Source organism: Aricia agestis, chromosome Z (assembly GCF_905147365.1).
Source record: "Aricia agestis chromosome Z, ilAriAges1.1, whole genome shotgun sequence".
Classification (NCBI taxonomy): Eukaryota; Metazoa; Arthropoda; class Insecta; order Lepidoptera; family Lycaenidae; genus Aricia; species Aricia agestis.
The window spans coordinates 13,898,200-13,924,626 of NC_056428.1; the positions used below are offsets into that span (position 1 = coordinate 13,898,200).

A 26,427-nucleotide genomic window follows, 5' to 3' on the forward strand; every position below is an offset into this window, starting at 1 on the left:
GTCGGTGTCATTGTGAACTATAATTGACATTTTATTTCATACTCTTTGAGTAACTTGGTAAAATGCAAACGATTATACCCTAGAGTAAATTAAAGGAGTAAAATTATTCTCATGATAGTTATACTCGTGTAACTTCAAGTTTGGTCGAATCGGGCCTTAGTATTTATTATTGGTAGACAGTTGTTTCTGATTTCTATGTTGGTACGTGAGTTATTTAATAACATGTATAACAATCGAAAGAATCGAAAAGCTTAGTTTAACATGGTACCACCTCTTATAGAAATACGCATGAGCAAGCAATAGCGCGATCTAGGGGACTCTTGGTGCCATCTATTTTAAGTTTTTGGAACTAACTTAATTTGACCAAATTTACGCATTTTCACCCCCTTACAACCCCCTTTTCCAGTTAAAAGTAGCCTATGTCCTTTCTCAGGCTTTAGACTATCTGTGTACAACATTTCATTACAATCGGTTCGGTAGTTTTGGCGTGAAAGCGACAGACAGACAGAGATACTTTCGCATTTATAATATTAGTATAGATCATATTCTAACGTATTAAAAACTATAAACAAAAACATACTAACTAATAAGTATGATTAGTTCTATGTTACAATAAAGTAAAAATTAAAACGCCATCTGTTGAATCGTATTAGAACTAAAATGTTCGTATTAGAAATTGCATCGATATATTTCTGGATTTTTTATAATATTATACATAAAATATGTTTCAGATTTTTGAAATTTTATTTTAATACACATCCAAGACCCAGGAACATTGAAAACTTTTTGTTCCGCCTGCGGGACTCGAACCCAGGACCCCGGGATGAGCGCTGGCCACGCGCAATGCGAATTCATTTTCATCGATATTTTCATGGAAATAAGATATTTTCCAGACTCTAGAATAACTGTGTACAAAATTTCATTGCAATCGGTTCAGTAGTTTTGGCGTGAAAGCAAGACAGACAGACAGACAGACAGAGATACTTTCGCATTTATAATATTATATATGGATATATATGGATATATATGGATATATATGGATATATGGATATATGGATAGTATTGATTAGAAATGCAGTAGGAGTTCTATAAGATAAGATAGATTGATTATTATTATACCAAGTGATTAAATTATTAAACATAATATTCTAACGTATTAAAAACTATAAACAAAAACATACTAATAAGTATGATTAGTTCTATGTTACAATAAAGTAAAAAATAAAGCGCCATCTGTTGAATCGTATTAGAATTAAATGTTCGTATTAGAAATTGCATCGATATATTTCTGGATTTTTTATAATATTATACATAAAATATGTTTAAGATTTTTGAAAATTTATTTTAATACACATCCAAGACCCAGGAAAATTGAAAACTTTTTGTTCCGCCTGCGGGACTCGAACCCAGGACCCCCGGGATGAGCGCTGGCCACGCGCAATGCGAATTCATTTTCATCGATATTTTCATGGAAATAAGATATTTTCCCACATCAAAATGTAGCCTATGTCCTTTCTCAGACTCTAGAATAACTGTGTACAAAATTTCATTGCAATCGGTTCAGTAGTTTTGGCGTGAAAGCAAGACAGACAGACAGACAGACAGACAGACAGACAGACAGACAGAGATACTTTCGCATTTATAATATTAGTATGGATTTACACGAGTCAAGTCAATAACTTGTAGATGTAGAGGCAACTAGCTATGTTTGCGTTTTCTTCGTGCGTTTGGAGTTCAAAACTTTGGACCCATCCTTTGGGGTCACATACACTCAATGACCCCATTGGCAATCTTTGGTCCAAAAATTGAGAGTGTACTATGACCTCATTGGCATGAATCTTTGGACCCATTGGTCCAAAAATTCGTCCAAAGTCTATGACATAGAGACGATCTGTGTATTAAGAAGACATGAAGAGCCAATTTTTGAAAAATTAAGAGATTTAAAAAAACCGCCAAACAACTTTACAAAGTAATTAAATATTTAATTTACTGACTTTCAGTTTAATTAATTCGCCAACAGCGACTTTTACATTTTGTATGATGTAGGTATCGCCAAGTCACTGATTGTCTCGATTCGGTTCGTTGCAGCCTGACCCTTAAACTATAATGTTATGTGAAATCAAACATCTACATTAGCGGTCCCCCGATACACCTTGACAACAATAATTATGGACCAAAATATCACTTTACACTTAGGAATTATTTAAACTTAAAATCCTAAGCCCACCAAACGACTGCAAGTTGCTAATCGGCCAGCAACTTGCAGTCGTTTGGTGGGCTTTATATTTTGCACATTTCTAGTTCGTGACATTTATGAATATATGTAACACATTAATCGAACGTTGACCTGGTGCTACAGCATCAGCTGGTAATCAATAGGATACCCAACTCCTCACAAACTTAGAGCAGGGGTTTCGTGTTTAGGCTCATTTTAATTGCGACAACTAGTAAGACGTAGATAAACAGTAAATATTTGCTAGCTGCTGCTGCAGCATCACCTGGATTCTAGAGGAACCGAGCTCCATATGAGCCCAGTGGAGGATACATGTTTGGATTCATATTGACGGCCTCATCCAAGGGGACATTCATAGATGGTATATTTATTGGGATATAATCCTGTTAGGAATTATTCTGCACTATAACCAACATAAGTTTAAAAAGCATGAAATAAAATTAAATTAAGAAATTAAAAAAAAAAAACCCCGCCAAACAACTTTAAAAAGTAATGAAATAATAATTTACTGACTTCACGATGAACCGAATGATGAGATGAACCGCGATTTTTGAGCAGGATGATGAACTAAAGCTAAGAAGTAAGAACACTCTAGATCATGTCAGCATTCAAACAAAAAAAAACCTGATTCAAAATCGGCCCACCCGTTTGGATGCTATGATGCCACAGACAGACAGACAGACAGGTCAAACTTATAACATCCCTCTTTTTTGTCGGGGGTTAATAAAATAGTTTCTTGTTTAGCGTTGGGTCTTGGTCTTTCTGGATTTATGGATTTTTTGAGTGAATTTGTTTCAAAAACATTTTACATGCACACTAGATGGAAATAAGGAAAACCTTGGTATAATTTATAGGAAGTACCTATATAAACTATAGGAAAATACTGCAATAAACCTTGCTTTCTATGTTCTGTACATAAAAAGGTTGTCTTATTATGCTGTCGGGGAATCACCGCCAAATGTCAAAACGCAAGCGTGTCAGTGCAACTGAATTGTAATTTGCCCGTCGCGCGTGGAATGGTTAATTACTTGGTTAGACAGGACTATGGAGTGTAGATGGAGGAGAACAGCTATCTCTGTATGTAAAAAGTGTTCGCTGAAATGGGTTAAATTAGGGCGGCGCAAAGAGAATATAATCACTACGGTTAATTTTAAATCATTTAGCAGCTTTTATTTCAGCTATTTAAGGTTATATTTTTCAAAATATATGTATTGGTATTAACCCAGTAATTCTGTGACTCGGCTATTCGGCTAGCTTCAATTTATATTTTGTCACCAACGGCTACATTCATTCCATACCCTTTGCTCCCTTTGCTGCAGCTAGCGCCACTCTTGGAGGATTTTTCAACTGTTATTTACTGCGTACAGCTGGACACTTTTCCCTTTCCCTCCGGCTCACCTCGGAGGGGTCAGGACTTTTAGTATGTTTATCTCCTAACTACTCTAAATAAAGTACCAAAGTTAAAATTTCTGCTTTCGACTTTTCCAATCAGACCCCCATTTTGGGCATTCGTTTACTAGGCTATGAAGCCAGAGAATAGTGATGATTTTCGATGTACTATGGTCTATGTAACTTCTGCGGGGCTAAAATGGTCACATTTAGCAATTCCTCTCAACCAATTCAGCAAATGAATTGTCAAAACTGTCAAACTGACAAATGTCAAATTAGTACAAATTAATTTAAAAAAAAAATGAATCATATTATGATTCATAATGTGATTCTACAAAGCGACCATTTAAGCCCCGCTGGTTTGGTTTTAACAAATGGAGTGTGAAATGATCAGCGGGGCTAAAATGGTCGCTTTGAAGAATCATAATATGATTCATTTTTCTAAAATCGCAAAATTAAACTCTGCTTGCAATTCATTTCTGTATTTTTGTACTGACTTGACATTTGTCAGTTTGACAGTTTTGACAATTCATTTGCTGAATTGATTGAAAGGAATTGCTAAATGTTACCATTTTAGCCCCGCTGCAATGATGCCACGAGTCACACGCCGCTAACTGTATGGGGTCAAAGTTTTTTATTCTTAATTCTCTTGTTAATAAACACTCCAAATATTTTCTTAAGCCCAGCAAATGATCATTTTTGGTTTGCTCTACTTTAAATGTACACTCTGCCAATCTATTATGTTTTCAATTCTTCATGATCTTCGTCTAGTTCTATCCCTTTCAAATAATATCTCTTTTAACCTCAGCAACTTTTTTCTTTCCACTTAGCTCACGTCAATAACACCGTTAATAAATAGGTTAAGCGACGTAACGTCGTTCAGCGTATTATCGCGTTTAATTTAATAAAGTAATTGATTTAACCCTCGGAGACCCGAGCTCGAAACTCAGCCGGCGCGGCCGTTACAGGAAAACGGCTGATGCATCGATCTCGATGCTCGAATCTCGATGCAATTTTTTTTAATGTGGTATAGACTACCACATCTAAAAAAAAATATGTACCATCTTTTACTTGCGTCATTATTGGTAAATTTTGTCTGCAACTTCTTGACTTAAAAATGTCTTTTTACCAGGGTATGTAATTAAAAGTCATACAAGTAGTCTCAAATTGCTTGTTCGGAAATTACTTCACTGTCGCCGACCGCTTGTAAGTCAATTAATGGCAATTACTAGCGATTAGCGAATACAGTTAATCATGAACATGGTATACGTTGCGTTGTGCCAAGTTGGATCAGGTTGCTAGTTGCTACTAGCGATTAGATGCATCATGCAACTGCTAATGTTAGTCTTGATGACTCAAAATATCAATGGTCTGCCTATCAGTCGCATATCACCACATCTCGTTGCCTCAGCTTTCTGTCTCGCCTGCTGCAAATTTAATACAGGATGTTTCACATATATCACCTGGAGATCACTCACCTGGAAAGCGAACACGATATATCCCGTCACGTGTGACTTGTGCAGGACGTCGTGCATGGAGCGGAGAGTCGAGCCGAGGTACACATTGATGACCTGCGCTGGCAGCAGACCCAGCAGCGTTGCCAGGTGGTAGCCCCAGCCGCGGACGTCGCTCACCTGGAAAAATACCATCGTGAACAAAACAAAATGGAGAATAATATCTAATATCAGTTGCTTGTTGTATGATCAGCAAATTGTAGCCTCAGCTGTGTGACAACAGTTCGAAATTCGAATAGTCCTTAGTTTGTACAGATTTGTGTTACAGCCCCTGCGTTAATTATGGTTTTGTACCCAAAAGGTAAAAACGGGACCCTATTACTAAGACCAGACTAAGACTTAGATGTCTGTCCATCTGTCTCCAGGCTGTATCTCAGGAACGGGGATAGCTAGTAGCTACAGAGTTGAAATTTTCACAAATTATGTATTTCTGTTGCCGCTGTTTACTACTAATACTAAAGAAATATTTTAAAAGCTTTTATTTAACTTGCTCTGTATGTATGTAAGTATGTATGTTCGGGTGAAATCTTGGAACTCAATTTTGGAGTAGATATATTTGACCGATCGAGCTGAAATTTTGCAGACACGTTTAGTTTGGATGACAATACATGATATTGTATGTGACATCACTCTAAATCCAATATGGTCGACCATCCAAGATGCCGAAATAGTTATTTTCTATGCAGTTCTACAATATGCATATTAAATGAAAAGGCTTTTTGAGAGTAACTCGAAAACGAATGTAATGTCATACTACATCCAAAATGGCGGATCATCCAAGATAGAGGTATAGTTATTTTTAATGCACTTCTGCAATATAGGTATCAAATGAAAGGGTTCATTGAGAGTAACTTCGAAACGAATGTAATGTCATTCGACATCCAATATGGCGTCTCATTCAAGGTAGGGGGATATAGTTATTTTAATGCATTTCTGCAATATGGGTATCAAATGAAAGGGCTCATTGAGAGTAACTCGGAAACGAATGTAATGTCTTTCTACATCCAATATGGCGTCTCATTCAAGGTAGGGGGATATAGTTATTTTAATGCATTTCTGCAATATGGGTATCAAATGAAAGGGCTCATTGAGAGTAACTCGGAAACGAATGTAATGTCATTCTACATCCAATATGGCGTCTCATTCAAGGTAGGGGGATATAGTTATTTTTAATGCACTTCTGCAATATGGGTGTCAAATGAAAGGGCTCATTGAGAGTAACTCGGAAACGAATGTAATGTCTTTCTACATCCAATATGGCGGCTCATCTAAGATAGGGGGATATAGTTATTTTTAAAGCACTTCTGCAATATGGGTATCAAACAAAAGGCTTATTGAGAGTAAATTGAAAAGTCATGTCGTGTCCTGTCGTGTCGTGTCGTGTCGTGTCGTGTCGTGTCGTGTCGTGTTGTGTCGTGTCGTGTCTTGTCAAGTCAAAACCATTCGGGCATTAGAAAATGCCAGGTTGAATCCGGTGATTTTTGTTAAGTGATATTTAATTTTTTAGTCGTAAAATTAAGTACGATTTCCACTCCTTGCCTTGCTATGAGCTTTTATCTATCTTTTCTATAGAGATTTCGAGTGTTGTTTGATTTATATGCAGCACGCTTCGGCACCGGTCGTTTCTTGGGCCACGCCAACCACCCCCACTCCCAAAATTTTTACTTTCAACAAAACGATGTCGCGGTTACATATTTCTCCTTTTTAAGAACAAAGTTAAAAACTACACTAAACATACGGTTTTCGAGTTTCATTTTATTTGGGACGAGATCTACTATGCTGACGCGGACGAAGTCGCGGGAACCAGCTAGTATAATATAATTTTAGACTAGCACGAGTCGGCGCATGAGTACCAAAAACTTTTCCACCTCAATTTTTTAACCGACTTCCAAAAAGGAGGAGGTTATATTATATTCGTCTGTATATTATTATTTTTTTTTGTATGTTCAACCATAACTTCGCCGTTTGTGGACCGATTTTCATGATTTTTTTGTTGTTGTACAGGGTTGAATCCGAATTTGGTACCATGTTCATAAAAGTGGTGATCTGATGATGGGATCCATGAGGAATCGAGAGGACTCCTTGAAATTTGTATGAAAACATATAGTGATTTTGATTTTTTCTGAAGCATTCGAGGTAAATGCTACCAAAAAATAAGACTTCGCACCAGGTTATACCCTGGATCCGTACCGAACAGAACTTTTGAATCCTTATAGATACAGGTTCGGGGATTTCTGCGTTGTTTAAACTACTGAAAGCATAAGCCAACACATTTGATTGATCATCATCATCACAATCATAATTATACCATGGGTGGGTCATCACACAATGACCCAATTGTTGGTACTTTTCAGGATATTTACATTGGAGCAGATGTTTTTGATGATTATTTCGTTGTTTGTGGACCGATTTTCAAAATTCTCGTATTGTTGTATAGGATATAATCTTAATTTTGTATGACAATTACGAAAGTGGTGAGCTGATGATGGGATCTATGAGCAATCGAGGGAAATCCTTGAAATTTATCAAAACACTCATAATGGTTAAAATGTTGTTTCTAGTAACTTAAACATTTATTGTTACAAATAAGAGAAATTTCATACGAAGGAGTCTTTTGGTCCAAAGGTACTGAACAGAACTCCTGAACCTTTAAAGATGAAAATTTGGAAATTGCAGCATCGCTTAGACAACTCCAAGCATTTACCACAATTTTGCTTACAGTAATATAATATGGATACTGGATAGTTAATATTCGTAGTGGTTATCTACGTATAAAGCCTTGTCTTGTAGACAACTAAAATCAGCGAAAGGCCTTGGCCCAGCGGTGGGACAGTATAGGCTAATTAAAAAAATCATAAAATAGGGTATCCAGGGCTGAAAAGCAAAATTAAGTTACATTATTAACCAGTATTATACATGATTTACAAAATTATTTTGTTCTTTTAAAGTATATTATTATACCACTTTGGTACTACGGTTACTAAGTTGGCAATTTGATAATGATTATATCCATGTGTTATATTATAGGGAGCTCCTCAAAATTTATAAGGAAACATAATATTATAGTGATTTCGATTTAGTTAGAAGTATTTTAAGCATAGGCTACCAAAGTAAGATTTTGCCACGGGTATACCATGGTTCCAAAAGTGCTTAGAGAACTTCTGACTCTTTGGTTTCATTGTTGTTTTAAGTACTGAAAGCATAATAATGCTTTCAGTTCTTAAAACAGTTCTTAAAACAATGACAAAATAAAGATATGAGCCAATAAAGCTGAAGGTTCCTCTGATACTTAGTTAAATGATAAATCTTTAGTAAGCCGTCAAATCTGATTACCAAAGACGATGACAGAAGCCCTAACACTGTTTATCAAAGTACTTTAATCTCATACAAAGTCAGCCATGAGCCAACCTTGATATTATCTAACGACCGTAAGACACTTTATGCCTGTTTTATTGCCGTCTATACTTTATAGCTCATCGACATCGACATATACGACCACACCCCACGCTTTCAGAATTCCAATTAATCTCTCGAACATTCCCCGAAGAATTATGAATCTAACTTAAGGATGTATATCACATTTATAAATTCAAAGATTCTGACCTAAATTCGAAATATATAGTAGAGTATAACATCCTGCATCGATTGATACCAAAAAATCAATACCTTACAGACAAGTTACGTGAAATAATAATTCATTTTAAAATTTCCATTTATCATACGTAATGTTTGCCGGAAGTGTTACAATTTTTGAGAAATTGTCAGAATTGATAACTTTACAGTATCAAAGATAAACATCTAAAAAACTGCTTATTAATTTCTTTGTACGATTTGCGATTTTTTAAGCCCAAAAAAAAGTGGGTTCACCGGTAATTTTGGGGAAATATTTCAAATTGAAATTTATGAAAATTATCCTTCGAAGGCGACAAGATTTATATGAACTTGGGCGGGGGCGCTGCTGGTAAAGAAGAACTGTCAAATATGTCGTTTTTGTATGTGGCAGCGTTAGTTCCTTTTTTCGCCACCTTCATTTATAACTTTGCCGAGCTTTCTTGGCCGCCATTTGCGGTAGTCAAATTATTGATATTATTGATAATCATATTCATTTATTTCAGTGAAATCCTAATAGGAAATGCCAAGCGGCATGACATAACTTTTCAATTATAATACTTATGTGTAAGTACTTTAATATTAAATAAATAAAATTAAAATAAAATAAATAATTAAAGGCTCCCATACAAAAAGCACAATTTTTTTCATATTTTCGCTCTATAACGGTACGGAACCCTTCCGCGGTTCCAACTCGCACTTTGCCGATTTTTACGACAAGGGAAACGATTTTTTCGAGAATCTCAGCCGCGCATTTGGGCAGCACTTTCAATACTAATTACTAGGCGATAGTAACAAGTGTTACTATCGCAACTAACCTAACCTAACCTAACTCCAAACTGTCCACCTCTGAGGGAAGTGGGAACGTACATCTGGGGACTGGGTCTCTCTAGTGCCTGTAAAGCAGTTGTATTTCTCCGAGAGTATAGCCCAGTTATAGAGCTTTACTAATATTAGTAGTTATAAGTTTTCATTATTCGTCAAAGTTAACGCAAAGCCGAAAAACGTTTGCCAGCATAAAAACTAAAAGAAAAAAGTATGTTTTATAAATAGTTCTATTTTCAAAATAAAAAGCTTCGCTTGCAACATCTCGGCGCTTACAAGGGTCTATTATTGGTTGCTTTCCCACCAAACCGCCGCTCACTTAGAGTGGTGCTTGAGACTAGCAAACGCCGCCAATCCGAACCGCGACTTATGCTTGAAATAAATTCTGCTGAACTTTTATATTCGTGACTAAATGTTGCTATATAATATATTGTATATGCGATTCGAAACGGTCGCGGATTTCAAAGCCTTTGCGAATGGAATCCGTACAGATTTCATTCGCAGTTTAAATCGTTAACTTATCGGATAATTTTAGACGCTCGATAAAAACTGGATTCTTTACAGCAGCTTACTTTTCGTAAGAAATTGGTTTATCCTCTATCTTAAATAATCGGCCAAGTGCGAGACTGACTCGCGCACGAAGGGACTCCGTACCATTAATATAGAACAAAATTAGGCCTAAACTGTGTTTTTTGTATGGGAGCCCCCCTTAATTTTCTATTTTATTATAATATTATTATGAAATATTAAAGTACACATATAACTAAGGACTTTGAGAAAAATTCAAGTACCTACCTGTTGCTATTATTGATATAGAGCAAAAAAGGCCATAAAAATTCACGTTTGTTGTTTGGGAGCCCCCCTTAATTATTAATTTTATTTTGTTTTTAGTATTTGTTGTTATAGCGGCAACAGATATACATAATCTGTGAAATTTTCAACTCTCTAGCTATTACCGTTCTTGAGTTACAGCCAGACAGAGACAGACAGACAGACAGACGGACAGACATCGAAGTCTCAGTAATAGGGTCCCGTTTTTACCCTTTGGGTACGGAACCCTAACAAGCTGTGGAAGGATATTTTCTGATATAGGAAATCTGTCATTTTCGCATCTTTTGTGGTAATATTATTTTGCATGACGCTTAGCCTGCAGAATAAATTCAAGCTGAAGATAAAATATTCGACCTAAGCTCATTGTTCCTTTTCTCTTTACCTAATTCCTGTAACAAAAAAAAAATTTAAAAATATGTAATGCTCTTGACATGCCCTTTTATAGTTTAATTAACAATTCTGCCGTGCAGACACTAAAGCGCAGTAAGGCGCATTTTGTTGATTTTCCGTTTTTGATATATTCTAAATCTACATTTTTTTTCTCTTTATTTCTGGCTTACTCACATTGTCCTACGTTAAATGGAAGTATTTTATTTAGGGATATTATTAAATGCACATCAGAATAATTTTTCAGCACACTACCTTAACTCCGCTAATTAACTGAATGCATACCAGAAAAACTAATGCTGATCAAAAAAAAAAAACAATTGATTAACTGAACATGTCCTTCAAAAAAAACTTAAACATCATACAAAACGAGACGACCTTTATAACCGAATTCACACCAAAAATATGGTTCATACATCGGATTCGGATATATTATTTGTAAAACTAAATTTAAATTGTTTATCAAAAATACTAACTTGCACTCTAATTTGGACAATCTTACAACGGAATTTCTAAAAACGATATCGAAAGGAGCACCACAATAAAATCAATTTCTATTATCAAAACAAGTCTACAAATTGACAAATCGTGTAACTAAAATATTTTTAACCTAACTTTATTTTCTTTTTGTTTCTCTGTTTTACTGAAAAACATGTTGGGTTGGGGGCGTTGGGGCCTCCTCATCTAACGCCGCACTCACTCCTTTGCGCTCGCTCTTTACTCTTTAGCGACCACAGATATATCTTGATCTATTTCTGTTTTACCGACAAAGATTTTTGGTAATTATGATGAGATATGGTGAAAGATATTATCATTCCAAAACTATATAATTGAAGGTTTCTTGATAAAAATTAAAAATTAAGAAAAATTATCGAAATTCACTACTGAATTCACACTTCACACTTCTTAAAATATAATTAATAGCAATCTTGGCCCAATACGACTTGATTGGGTTAGGTTATATGGCTTAGGCGGGAGCGTAGCGCAGCGTAGCTCCCGCCTTAGCCATCGTGGTTATTTTTTGTGAACCACCCAGAAGTAGTCCGTCGACTCATAATTATACGTGGGAGAGCCATGCTTCGGCACGAATGGGCCGGCTCGACCGGATAAATACCACGTTCTCACAGAAAACCGACGTGAAACAGCGCTTGCGCTGTGTTTCGCCGAGTGAGTGAGTTTACCGGAGGCCCAATCCCCTAACCCTTACCCTATTCCCTTCCCTACCCTCAACTATTCCCTTCCCTTCCCTTCCCTACCCTCCCCTATTACCCTATTCCCTCTTAAAAGGCCGGCAACGCACTTGCAGCTCTTCTGATGCTGCGAGTGTCCATGGGCGACGGAAGTTGCTTTCCATCATGTGACCCGTTTGCTCGTTTGTCCCCTTATTTCATAAAAAAATAAAAAAAAAATAAAAAAAAGAAGCCAGTTGTTTTTTTCTTTTTTTTTCTTTAGTAGCTTGTCAACCCCTAGAATGCAATTCCTAAGCCGGAGGCTTAATTATTTGGCAATATATCGGTAAGGAACCCTTTGTGCGGGAATCCGACTCGCTCTTTGCCGATTGTTTATTATTATTGTTTATAAACTGAGTTACCATTCACAAAATTTAGTTTAGCCCATGTTAAATTAGCATTTGATGATTTTTATGTGTTATTAATTATATGAACATAACAGATTAAATTGGGTTTTATTTAGAATAAATGATGTTATTGAAAGTAATTTAGGTGATGGTTTTGAATGATTATTATTGTATCTTATCAAACTTGCTAGCTATTAAAATTTGGTTTGTAATGTATAAAGTATACACAAGACACAATTATCTACAGATGTTTTTAAGGAGGAACATAATGTCACAATAGACATAACCAGTAGTTCGACTGCAAAGAAACAGACAGGTTTCAATATCTGTCAAATTCGTCGGGTTTCACTAGGATTATAAACGGAATGTGCCTCGCGCTGGCTGATATAATTTATTTTAAATATTTAAAATAAAGATTTCAAAATTGGATTCTGACAATTTTAATCGCATGTGCCAAAACACAAACAACAATACGACCTAAGAGGAACACGTCCAGCTAATATGTGATAGTTTTAAATTCGTATGTAACAATTTAACAACCCTAGCGACGATTTTCGTCATAATACGTCAAATTTAAAAATTTCAACATCAGTTCTGATAATGTCATAAAAATGTTGACCATGTCATTGCCATGTCTCCAGGTAAGAAATTTTCTACTAAATTATTAATATACAAGTTCTTCATTTATTTATTTGGGAACTTCAAAATATTATGAGTGAAAATGAGTAATATCATAATTTTAATATAATTCATAGTTTAAAAAAAGCTTGAGACAAAATACTAACTACATGACGTGTTCACTCTAATAACTAATAACTAATAAGTGATAAGGAATAAAGAAACTAAAATCCTGTATATTTATTACTTCAGTCTTCAGTCTTCGGTCTTCAGTCTTTATCTAGGTTTTACCTAACCTAAATGTTATCATAAACAAGATGGCAATTAATTTACAGCTCTGAGTCGCACTCAGAGACATTTAATGACAATTAAACTTTAATTTAATGAAGATTGACTCTTAATAATTAAACAGATAATGTATGGGGCTTATGTCGAAATTTTGAATTAATTACATTTAACTACTTAATGTTCCACTCTGAGTGAGTTGGTTCGTCGCACTCAGATACATTAAATGACAATTAAACTTTAATTTAATGAAGAGTTTGACAGATAATATATGGGGCTATGTCAAATTTTTAAATTAATTATATTTAACTAATTAATGTTCCACTCTGAGTGCTGCAGTAAGAGATATTTAATGACAATAATTATCAAACTTTAATTTAATGAAGAATTTGGTAGATAATAATGTATGGGGCTTTTCTCATTTAATTACACTAATTAAGTAATTAATTTTTATCTCTGAGTACAGCAGTAACACTTTTATTTCACTTTACCACCATGTCTAATAAAATTCTTTGATCGTGGATTCTTGGAAATTTATTGTTATTCTATTGTGTCTCGCTCACCGGTGAGCTTATGGGGCTTGATGGGGTTAATAATTAATATAGAAGAAAATTTAATTAAAGTGATAGAGCTGTTAAAACATTGTTAATGGTAAATGTTTGTTAGGTAAAGTCTAGGCTTTATAATAGGAATTCAGAGTATTTGTTCCTTATCTTATGTAGCAATAAAAATAACAATAGACTGTAACAAAGGTTTTAATTGCCACATTATCAGTTAATCACTGATAAAAAAGGGAGTAACCTTAGTTTATCCTTATCATAAAACTATTGACTTTTATTGATGAGGAAATATTCTTGTATATTGTAAAATTCTTGATAAATTGTAATCCATACTAATAATAGTTATTATAAATGCGAAAGTGCGTCTGTCTTTCTGTCTGTTACTTCTTCAAGCCTAAACCACTGAACCGCTGAAATTTGTTATGGAGATACTTTGATTCCTGGGATAAGACATAGGATACATTTTATCCCGGAAAAATGTACAGTTCCCATGCGATAAACGAATTTTGGCGCAACGGAGTTGCGGGTGTCATCTAGCATATAAAATAAGTTCCTAATAACAATGCAATTTATTCCCAGTATTATCTGCTTTGCTCCTCGAGGAGCTAAAATATAAAATATCTTTAGATCTAAGGATATTTTATATTTTATGATAAAATATTCGAGTTTTAGAATAAAATTAAGAACATAATGTAACATAATGTTACTGACTACTAATGATTTTGGATTCTATTTTCTAATTTATTTTTCATAATTTAATAAAAAGCAGTTACATGGGCTATTGAGTAAGAAAAATAGTTACCTGTGTTGCTTATTAGCAGGGCTCGGAACCGGTTTGAAAATACCGGTTTATTTCGATTAAAAACCGGTAAATATATCGTTCTTTTATATACCGGTTAAACAAGCTAACGGTTTTTACGTAACCCAAATGGTAAAGGTTACCGGTTACTAACACGCAAACGATTTTAAAAACCAAATTAACCGGTTAATTCTTCGATCGCGCTTCTTGGAAATATATTTTTATCACTTATCGCGGCCCGCTTGGGCCGCTTGAGAGTTGATAAGATAATTTCGCAATTATTTTCACCTATCTTTTTTAATTTTCGAATGTTTTTATTTTATTTTTTATTTAAAAAGAAAGATTTAGATTTGACATACAGAGATCTAAGGGCCGGGACACAAAAACACGATACGACGTCGTGTTTTTGTGTCCCGGCCCTGAGGGCCAACGCTAAAACACGGGCGGATACGGGCGCGGGCGCACGCGTCGAAAGACCGCCGCGGGCCACGAATCCGCGAGCGGGCACCCGTCGCGTGCGCCCACCTCATTTAGCGCTGCTAGTATAATTTTTATCTCGAGCGTGTTCAGTTGTGTTGAGTAGATTACCATGGATTAGTTACTAATTTACTGCGAAAAGCGTACGCCCGCGCCGTGTGCCCGCCGTACGCCGTAATTTAACGGCCGTAATAGGCCTCCGCGCGGCATTTTTAGGTACCTAGCGCGCGCGGCTTCAAAACCGAGCACGTCACACTGATTATTTTTTAAGGTATCAAATATTAATTTAAAAATTTAAAAAGCTTATGGTGTATTACGAACACTTCAAAGAATTCGCTCCCATTGGAAATTTAACTTAAAGTTAATTTTTCAACAAATTGGACAAATGTTAACTAACGAAATTTTCTCGAACTTCCGTCCACATTGTACATTAAAAAAACCGGCCAAGTGCGAGTTGGACTCGCCCATTAAGAGTTCCGCAGCAGCAATAAGGTTTATTTTTATGAAATTAAAAGGCTTTTGATTTATTTTTATATTTCAGTTGATTTAATGAAAGTTAAATTAAGGTTTACCATTTATGACGTAAAAAAACCTAAATCTCGTTCAAACCAATTTTCGTTGGTAGTTTTTATAGTAATGTACATCATATATTTTTTTTAGAATTGTCATGCTCCTATTAATTTTAACAATAGAAATATTAAAAAAAGGATTATAAACAATTAAATATTATTATTAAGAAAAAAAATTGTTTCTAAAAATCATAATATTTTCAAGAGCATAAAGTTAAGAAAATTTTTTTTAAAAGCATCGAAATAGTCCATTTGTTTATACATTTTTTATAAACAAATGGTGGATTTTTTTTTAGTTAATACATGTGTCTTTCATTGATATAAAAACAATTATGTGATGATAAATGAAACCAATTTCTTTTTGACAATATTATTGGATTTATAGTTTTTTGTTCAAGTTACATTATTAATATTTAAAACAAAGTATTTTTTTAAACTTTTATGGCGTGATGGTGATCTTGTTAAGTATGTTTGTATAATATACTAGATGTCCCGCGCGGCTTCGCTCGCGATAATTAGAAATTTTACAGAAACCGTACATTTTCCCATAAAAAGTAGCTATACTCCCTTCACGTAAATATTGCGATAAAAATTGCTCCAGTAGTTCGTGAGATAAACCCTTTCTAATATTTCCCCCGTTTTTCGCACATTTTCCTGAGTTTCTTCGGTTGTATTAGGGAGCATACCCATACTACGTGACCCATTTAGGGGGGGCAGGGGGGTCTTCAAAATACTACGCTTCGTCACGAGAGGGGGGGACCCCGGGTCTAGAGTTTTGTCACGTAGTCAATTTCGCCGAGAGAAACGTCATACGAAAATTTTTTTCTCGCCATTTAATAGCGTAGCGTAGTAGCGTCTATGCGTCAGCGCTTACGTGAAAGCAGCAACAGCATCCTGCAAATGATATATGCAAGATTTGACTGTCCCATTCAAGATAAATGGATGAAAATCTTAATGGGACTAAAAATAGGATAGGTTTGTCATAATTTTAATGTGAACCGTAAAATTAATAACATTTGAAGTGATGATTTGTATGTGATGATGATTTGTTCTGATATTGTTTGGTAACGTAATGACTTAAAAAAAAAATCTATGGATGTTAATCTGAAAATAAAATGATTATTATTATTATTATTATTATTATTATATTTTATTTTGATTTTCTCGGCTTTCACCGGTAAACTGATATGTACGGGCCGAAGCCAAGTACACACCAGGTAAGTAATTTGTGTTTAGCTGTTGGTATGATGCTGAGGGTTGGTATGATCGGTTTCTAACATATTGTATGATGTATGAGTATATAGGTTTGATTGAGATGTATGTAGAGTAGTAGCTTCATCATCAGTCTGTAAGAATTTTCTTACAATGCGGCAAGTATTTAAGATTACTGCTTTTTGCAATAAATATACTAAGTTTAGGGGTAATTGGAGGGTATTTAGAGAGTTATGTAGTTGTTTAGGGATGACACCTGTGGTCGATAGGACTATGGGAACTATAGTTACTTTTTGCAGATTCCAGAGGCGGGCTATTTCATCCTTGAGTTCTATATATTTAGTAAGTTTCTCGGCTATTGTACTTTGTAAATTGTGTGTGTTCGGTACAGCTATATCAATCAGGTATGCAGTTTTGTTAATTTTATCCACTAAGGTTATGTCAGGTCTATTGTAGTGTGTAGTTCTGTCAGTCAGTATGGTTCGGTCAAAATATAGTTTGGTAGAGGCGTTATCCAGGACATTTTCAGGTTTGTATTTGTAGTAAGGTTCAATGTCAGTTATGAAGTGTCTTTTCTTAGCAAGTCTCTGATGTATTATACCAGCAACTTGGTCATGCCGATGCTTGTAGTCAGTCTGTACTATTGTTTTACATGCTCCAGTAATATGCTGTATGGTTTCCGGGCAACTTTGGCACTTTCTGCAACTGTCAGTGGTTCGAGTTTTAGTGATGTGTCTCTGGTAGTTTCTGGTCTCTATTGTTTGGTCCTGTATGGCTATCATGAACCCTTCAGTCTCTGGGAAGAGATCTCCACGACTCAGCCACGCGTTCGACGCTTCCTTATCGACATTTGTCTGGCATAAGTCGTGCAGATGTCTTCCATGGAGAGACTTTTTGGCCCATTCGGCGAGTTTGGTTTTGTCATCTACTACTTTATGTCGGTCATTTTGAGAGTATTTTAAATTAAGAGGGGTAAATTTGTTGTCAGTTTTAACTATGGCTTTATGGAGTGTAGAGAGTTCAGCCTTACAGAAAAAATATTGTCTTAGATTTAATATTTGTCTGTTATAAAGATTAGTTACATCGATAAGGCCTCTTCCACCGTCTTTTCTATTATTATTAATATTGACACTGGCATTTATTATGGTTATTTCATAAAGTTAATATACCTAGCGGAATAGAGAAACAAAGGCCTGAGAGAGATGTCACTATCAGTAACATTGCGTGGTAAAAAGATACGTGTACCTACATGACAGCAGCACTCGTTTTTTGACGTCCAGTCGGCACGTGCCTCACGTTGACAATTTAATCTCATAGAAATCATGTTCAATCATGCTTGTGTAAGTGTATACTGTATACGTACACATATTTTTACACACAGGTGAAACCAATTTCAGTTTCGTTTGACAGCTCGAGATAGTTGCTCTATTCCGCTAGGTATATTAACTTTATGGGTTATTTATAGCAAACAGCCATTAAAAAACAGGCACTATTGTCACATGTCAGGCATTTAGAAGTTTGGTGAAGCTGTCAAGCTTGGTGGTCATATTTACTATATTTGGTGTTCGATTACAATTTGTACTACAGTCGTAACTAAAATAGCTAGTAGGTGCCATCGAGGAAATTGATTCCTAGGTAGTTAACAGACCAACGTCATATAGTCGGATCATGTCAATTCAAAGTTACTTGTGATTAGTCGGTTGAGTAATGAGTTAAACTTTAAACGCGACCAAATTACTTAGGTCCGCCATCTGCCTAGAAATTAATTTCTCTGATTGTTCTGTCGTAATTTATACTACCACTAAATAATATAAAACTATTTTTTCCCTCATGTCCCTATGTTCCCTTTAATCTTTAAAACTACAGTTTCCTTTAATAGATAGAGTGATTCAAGTTTAAGCTAAGGTTTATAAGTATAATAATTAATAACATTCCAATAGGTGAAAAATACTGTTGGGGTCTCTAATGTGATGTCGTAAATAATTACATTTTCTCCGCTTACACTGCAAACGCAGGCTGAACCCTACGAGATTTATCAAAATAATGTACCAAGTATTGTATACATTGAAAAGATCTACAGAAAACTCCGCAGTGGTATATGTCTATTTCTTATGGAATCCCTTAATAACAGTTTTTTGCCATTTTCTTTTAACGACAAATAATGGCTAATTTTCGAAGCGATTTTAACCAATACGGCATTAATACTTATTCAATAAAACACTTTAAATACATTGTAAATTTAATATAGATCTATATGGCTCTTTACAGCATATGATTTAAATGAATATTTTCGAAGATATTACATAATATTATTTAAAAATTGTAAGACTTAGCTTTTGCGGCGGTACCGACCAATGCGGGCCACGGGTAGTAATAATGAATATAAATCAAAACTGCTGAAACGATTTTAATATTTTTTTCAGTGGCTACTAATTTTATACTCGTGTGAAGCCAGGGCGGATCGCTAGTTATTATAATTATATATTATACATAAATCTAAGTGATAATACTTTAGGGTGTGTATGTGTTCCTTACATAGAGTTCACCGTGAAAGTAGCAGCGCTGAAAGACCAAATTGCCCATACAAAAGTAAAAAAAATGTTGTTCATTCAGCGCTGCTACTTTCACAATAAACTCACTTTAGGGAACACGTACACATCCTAAAGTTCTATCACTTAGTTTTGTTACACCTTGTATAGTAAGTATATCTTAAATATTGGTGTCAAGTATTTCTTTTTGGCAAACTATTGGGTATCAAAGTATTTTTAGTGATCGTTATTTTTATTCGCATATTAAATTAAGTAGTGATAATTATTACAAACATGCAAATAGTCTTTTGTAATAAATAACTTAATAAGCACAAATATGAGTCAAATTATTTTCATTTGCTATCTACTATTTCAACTTACAAAATGATTGATAATTATTCTTGTCAATACCACGTGAACAATTGAAGGGGGGGGAGGGGGGTCTTTAGGGGGGGGTCTTGGCATATACCACGCGTGGTCACCCGGGGGACCGGGGTGGGGGGCTGGGGGGGGTCAAAAAATCTTAAAAAGTAGGTCACGTAGTATGCTCCCTTAGGTTAGCGTTATAATATATAGCCCTATTCGATAAATGAGCAATTTAACACTGAAATAAGTTTTTAAATCGGACCTGTAGTTCCTGAGATTAGCGCGTTCAAGCAAACATAATCTTCAAGTTTATAATATTAAAGTATAGATTTTTTTAAATTATCGCTTGACAAATTCGAGTCTCGATCTAAAAGACTATGAAAAATACCAATAACAGGGTCATAATAGGCTCATAATCATGGGACGATGCATGGTATAATATGGTAGTGATGATGATGATGATGAATATAATTTGCATAGTAGCACGCCGAAACTCCCAAACTTGTATCTATAAAGAATCAGGAGTTCTCTCAGCACCTTCCGAACCATGGTATACTAGGTATACTTCGGTGCAAAATCTTACTTTTTTGTAGCATATGCTTAGAATACTTCTCACGAAACCGAAGTCACCACATGTTTTTCTATAAATTTTGAGGAGCTCCCTCGATTACTTATGGATCCTTCATCAGATCACCACTTTTGTGAATATAATACCAAATTGAGATGATACTCTATATACCAAAAGAAAAATTTTGAAAATTCGTTAACAAACAGTGGAGTAATCGTTGAACATAAAAAAACGAACATAACACCTCCCCCATTAAGAAAGTCGGTTAAAATTGTAGCCTATATGTTATTCTGATGTATAAGCTATATTATTGTAAAGTTTCATTAAAATCTGTTCAGTAGTTTTTGCGTGAAAGAGTAACAAACATCCATACATCCATACATCCAAACAAACTTTCGCCTTTATAATATTAAGTAGGAAGTAGGATGTTTAAGGGCTCCACGAAGTGAAAAATTTTTACGAAAATTATTTAAACATTTTTTTTTTAATGTACAATGAGGACAGAAGTTCAAAAAATTTCGTTAGTTAACATTTGTCTAATTTGTTGAAAAATTAACTTTAAGTTAAATTTCCAACAGGAGCAAATTTTTTAAAGTGTTCGGAATACACCATAAGTTTTTAAAATTTTTAAATTAATATTTACAATATTTCGCGGTCCGAAATTTGGCCTTTCGCGGTTCGCACATGGACCGCGGTCCGCCTGTTGCCTGCCGCTGACTTAGACTATAAAACAAATACACTTTTGAAGTCGAGTAAAATTAAAAATAAACACAAATTTTTTTAACTGATAGTTGTTAAATATCTAATAGAAAACTAATTACCTATTAAAATCTGTATAATCATTTTGTAAAAATCAAAATTGTCTGAAACGAGATGGTTGCCGATAACAGGCATAAATCATAATATTCATCCTACAGCACACATACATGGGCATTTTCAAAAAAATGTGTACCCCTGGTTTTTACCTTGTCCCTTGACTTCGCTACAGATTATTTGTAAAAAATTACATACTTACATTTTGTAATTTTAATGTAGGAGCAAAAACAAGTTTTCTTTTATTAAAATACATTCACGTTTGTATAAAATTTTATTTAGTATGAGATTTATAAGGGTTTTTAAGTACCGAAACCTATTAAATTCACCTGTCCCCTTCCCAGAAGTTGTAACAAAATCTTTAATAACTATTTTTTTTCTTAAAGTAAGTTACTTAAAAAACATATGTTAGATTCCTAAATACTTAATGTATCAATTGAATGTCTTGTTATTGAAAAATCTAACATAATTTAACTACAAATTAATTAAAATTATAATCATGAAAAAACAACCCGGCCGGAATGTTCGGTTTAGTGACCGTTTTTTTTAGTTTTATAAACATACTACAAAAATATTTTCGGCACTAAATGATAGCACTATATGTCATTGTACATCGAGAAACTTCAATTTGAATTTAGCAGTTAAAAATCTGCTACAAGACGCGGACGCAGGTTGGGTGGTTCTTCAGGAACGGTTTATTTGTTCAGATAAGTGACCATATTTTGTAAGCATTATTATACTTTCTCCAACTGTTTTTACTGTTAACACATTGCAAAATTAGCTTAGTATTTAGTAAAAAAAATGAAATTGTGATAACTATTATCGGTTATTTACAAACACTTTAAAAGTAAAAGAAAGTAATATTACGTGACTTCCGACTTGTGACTTTTCGTATGGTCACATATAATGGAACGGACAAGTCACAACAGGCGGAAAGCATAAGGCTTAGTTCACATTTTAAATAAATTATTTTTTTATTCACAGATTTTATTAAGAAAATTGGTGATTTTTAAACTGGTACGATTAACGTACAAATATATTTTTTATTACTTATGTGTTAAGGTGACGCCGCGTTAAAGTAAAAAACCGTTTTGGATATGTTTTAGATTGCTAGTTTTCTATGAAAGGCCGGCCCGGCCTCTCACAGAAAACAAGCAATGGAACAGCAAAAAATGGAAAGGGCGTAAGCGACAAAATAGTTTTGTCGCGTAATTTAAAAACCATAAATACATTTCATATAAGCTATGGGCAAATTAAAGTGTATGCTTGAACCAATCCATGTACATTTTTGGAAGCTTAAATCACTCTCCTCTGTAGGGAAAAATAGGACTCCTTTTTTTTTTACACAGGTCTATTTGATTGATTATTCTGTGTTATAAAAGTTGACCAATCGTGTTATGCTATGAGTAAATCAAAGACAAAGACATGATAAATACTGACAATGAACTTTAATTTCTTAGCTTTAGTCATTGAAAAATCGATATCGCTACAGCCAAATTATCAAGGCGTCGCCTTTACTTAACAATAACAAATATTTAAAATTTAAGTACCTAAAAGTTTTATTTTTTAAATAATTTTGATTTTATTTCCACTACTTTTCTATCAGTAAAGTTGAAAATCATTTTGTGTCATTGATATTTTTAGATTTATAATAACTAGACATCGGATTATATGCATTTGCATACTTGCATATGCAAATGCATATAATGTCACTTTTTAGGCGATAGTGCATATTTTGGCAATTTTTCGTTGATAGTGCATATTTCGGTAGTTTAACTTCCATGGGCATTAAGATTGCAATCGGAAAATGTTGGTAGAAAATTATTATTGGCGTATAATAAATAAATAAAAAGTCTTTATTTCAAGAAATTAAAAATCCTGGATTTTATGAAATTATAAAAATTGGCGCTTTTATTAATGTCACTACCGGAAAAGTCTTAAAAAAAATAAATTTAATATTAAATGACTTTTGATTGTGCATATTTTGTGCATATTTCGACCATTTTTCGTGCATATTTGCATGGATATTTCGGCACTTTGATCGTGCATATAATCCGATGTCATTAATAACTTAGGAATTCGTAGAAATGTGAACACATCTTTATGATTATGAGATGTTCGTCCCTCTAATTAATGAAGTTAAATCTATGAAATCAAAGTATTTTTTACTTTTATAAGTAGTGCAACAATAAAAATGTTTAAATAAAAGGTTTTTGTGTTATAAAAACTTCTTTAAATATGTTAAATATTACTTACTCATGTAAAAAAATGAAAAATTAGCTAGTGGGTAGGTCACATAGTCACACAATGGATTAAAAATAATTGCTACTCTTGTTGATCCTTGAAATTATCTACATTTTTTTTAATAAACAATTAAAGATGCATTTCACTAGATTAAATTAACGAAGAGATCCATTTATTGCTGTATTTTTTTGTATTAAATTATATTTTACATTTAGTCGCACAACGGAATCTGTTTCGTCGAAAATTCGATTTTGTTTCAATAATATCAGAATAATATAACGTTTTCAGCGTTCTTTTTAACTTATTCCATTAGTTCAATATTTTTCCTTGTATATGACATTCAAATAAAGGTAAATAAATGACCTTAAAAAATATAGACATATTTTTGCAAGGGTACACGTTTTTTTGAAAATGCCCACATACTACATAGTAATTTCAATGTCCATTACTATTACTGAATTCTGATGAATATAATTTGCACATTAACATATACTTTCCGTTCTTAAAACAACTGAAACTGCTGAAACCCCCAAACTTGTATCTATAAGGAATCAGTTCTGTCAGCACCTTCTCAACCATCTTATACCTTGATGCAAAATCTTACTTTTCGCTTGCGCACGGTGTGGCAACGTCGCGCGCGGCAAATTACCGGTTAATTTTCAATACCAAAACCGAAATTAAAGAAAAACCGGTATTCTGCGTTTACCGGTTTTTACCATTTAAGTGCAACCTTTAACCAAAATCGATTTCGGTTTGGGGTCAATGACCAAAACCGGTTTTGTTCTGCAACCGGTTTCCTAGCCCTGCTTATTAGAATCTTTGTAGACTCTAAGATGCTGGATGGCAAAATATGAAGCTTTCTGCTCCAAGTGAATTTAATAGTAAGTACTTATACAGTATTTCTAATCAGAAAAAAAACTTACTGCAAATATTGTGTTCTGTAGACCAAAAGGTATTGGGGTCAGTCTTGCGAAAAACACGATCTTGAATGCTTGAGGTCCAGAGATCACTTTGAGGAGTGCTCTTGCAGTTTCATTCTTCAAAAGTCTATCAAGGGGCAAGTAGCTCCTCATCATCTTTAGAGTGAAATGGGCCACTGCCACACCGAAGTTCGCACTCACTACCACTGTACCCAAACCCTTGATAATACCGAACAAGTAACCACTAGTTATAATTAACACTAGATAGCCAATAGTCACTGGAAAACTCACTATCAAAAACAGTCCCATGAACAGCAAAAATATTATCTTAGGGTCCTGCGCGTCTACCCAATACAAGATCGTCTTTAAATACTCCTTAAAAAAATACAGGGCGAAAATCAAACATGTTAAAATCAAAATCGACACGACTATGTTGAACAAGTAACTGTATGTCGTCCTGTTATTTATTTTAGCCCATAAACTCTTCTTTCTCGTCGTTGCTGTAACATCAGGCTGGCCGTCTTCTACGTCCACTATTTCCATTATTATATTTAATTCAAAAACACTGTACACTCAACACTTTGCGAATTTAAATAGAGTAAGATTTTCGCCATGGCCTACATTCCCGTTTGTTTATCTCGCGCGGAGCGAAAACTCAAGACGGCTGATTGACCGTGAATACGATATTTTGGCTAAAACTCGACATGCGTGCTACGCTCGAACACGATTATCCAACTCACAGCAATTTTTGTACTATCGAATAATTCCGAGCAAGCAAATCCAAATTCTGAAATCCGTGGAACAGCGACGAACTACAAATGTGACAGCTGTCATATGACAGTTGACACTGACATTTACTTTTTTATGTTAATACCAATAAAAACAAATCGATGTACTATCGGACAAGTCCGAGCCATAGCCCATACGTCATAACTCATACATGACCTCGACTATGCTATTGGAAAAATTATTAAAAAAAATTTACGTTCAAATACTATATTATAAAGTGTGTTAAGGATTGAATAAGAGACTAGAAACGTCTCGTGATTTATGATTAAGACTTAAATATATAAATATAAATTGTCCGACTTAATCACGGACTGCTCCCTTTGGTTTTTATTTTTGCTCCTAAACGTAATTAGTGAAAAGACTTTTAAGTCAATGTCAATATTGACATTGACTTAAAATTGAAACTTTCGAACAGAAAAAAAATTGGGTTCCAAATTTAAACGTAGCACCTAAAGTAAGTTGGATAATCTGTACAATTTTTAAGCAAGATCGACTGTGATTGGTTGATAAAAAGACGAAGAAGTTTAAAACTCAAAGTTCGATTTTCAGTTAGTGAAAATTATTTTGTAGCAACTCTTTCAAAAATTGTAAATTAGTGGATGTAATGCAGTGCAATCGTTTATTACCACAGAATCCACAAAGTGTAAATTAGAAATGGTTACAAAACATACAATATCGCCAAGAACCAAGTTCCGATCCCTCACAGTCCGTCGCCTAGCAACCGTCACCCGACTGTGTTGCCTACTCTCGCTACATCCTCCCGCTACATCCTCCCCCTCTATCCCGAACCTGACGTCCCCGCGTTTGGGATAGGACCCTTTCGTGGCCGTCCACGTTTGCGCTTGTCCTTTAGAGGAGTTTGGATGGGACTAACAAATGGGGTAAGGCGTGTCGCGTGATATTCGCCTATGGAGGTGCCATTACTGAAACTACCCAACTCATAGGTATTTATTATTTTGTTTATTTTATAAGGGCTATTCCTCTCTGGCACAAAATAAGTTTGACCTTTATCCGTCCATAGTCTACGACGGATTGGATCTTCGGATTTAATGTCTTCTAATATTTTCCTAATATGCGGATCTTTTACCTGATTCTCCCCCTGCATTAAAGCCGCTCCCAAACCGTATCCACTGCAGTCCGCGATCGGCTCGGGACTGATAAGGAAATAAGACTTAACGAAATCAAAAGTCTGATCCGGTTTATCCCTAAAATACCATACATCGTGCGGAATGTCGAGGATAATATTAGCCTCTTTAACAAATTTACGTCCTAACAACGTCCTAGTTGAGGCTCCTGGTAAGACAAGCAGGTCCTC

At 34.6% G+C, this 26,427-nt stretch overlaps 1 protein-coding gene across 2 annotated transcripts in view; it reads right to left on the reverse strand.

Moving 5' to 3' along the window:
* Positions 1 to 25,130, reverse strand: part of LOC121739238 (transmembrane protein 64) — a 38,176-nt gene extending 13,046 nt beyond the window's left edge. Inside the window, exons 1-2 of one of the 2 annotated variants that reach the window (XM_042131592.1) lie at positions 24,327 to 25,130; positions 5,101 to 5,256 (exon numbers count right to left, since the gene is read on the reverse strand). In XM_042131592.1, the coding sequence (XP_041987526.1) occupies positions 5,101 to 5,256; positions 24,327 to 24,866 (696 nt within the window). In that variant the 5' untranslated portion in view covers positions 24,867 to 25,130. The remainder of the gene's footprint in view (positions 1 to 5,100; positions 5,257 to 24,326) is intronic. The other variant, XM_042131593.1, reaches the window with a different exon arrangement.
* Between the last annotated feature and the right edge of the window lie 1,297 nt (positions 25,131 to 26,427).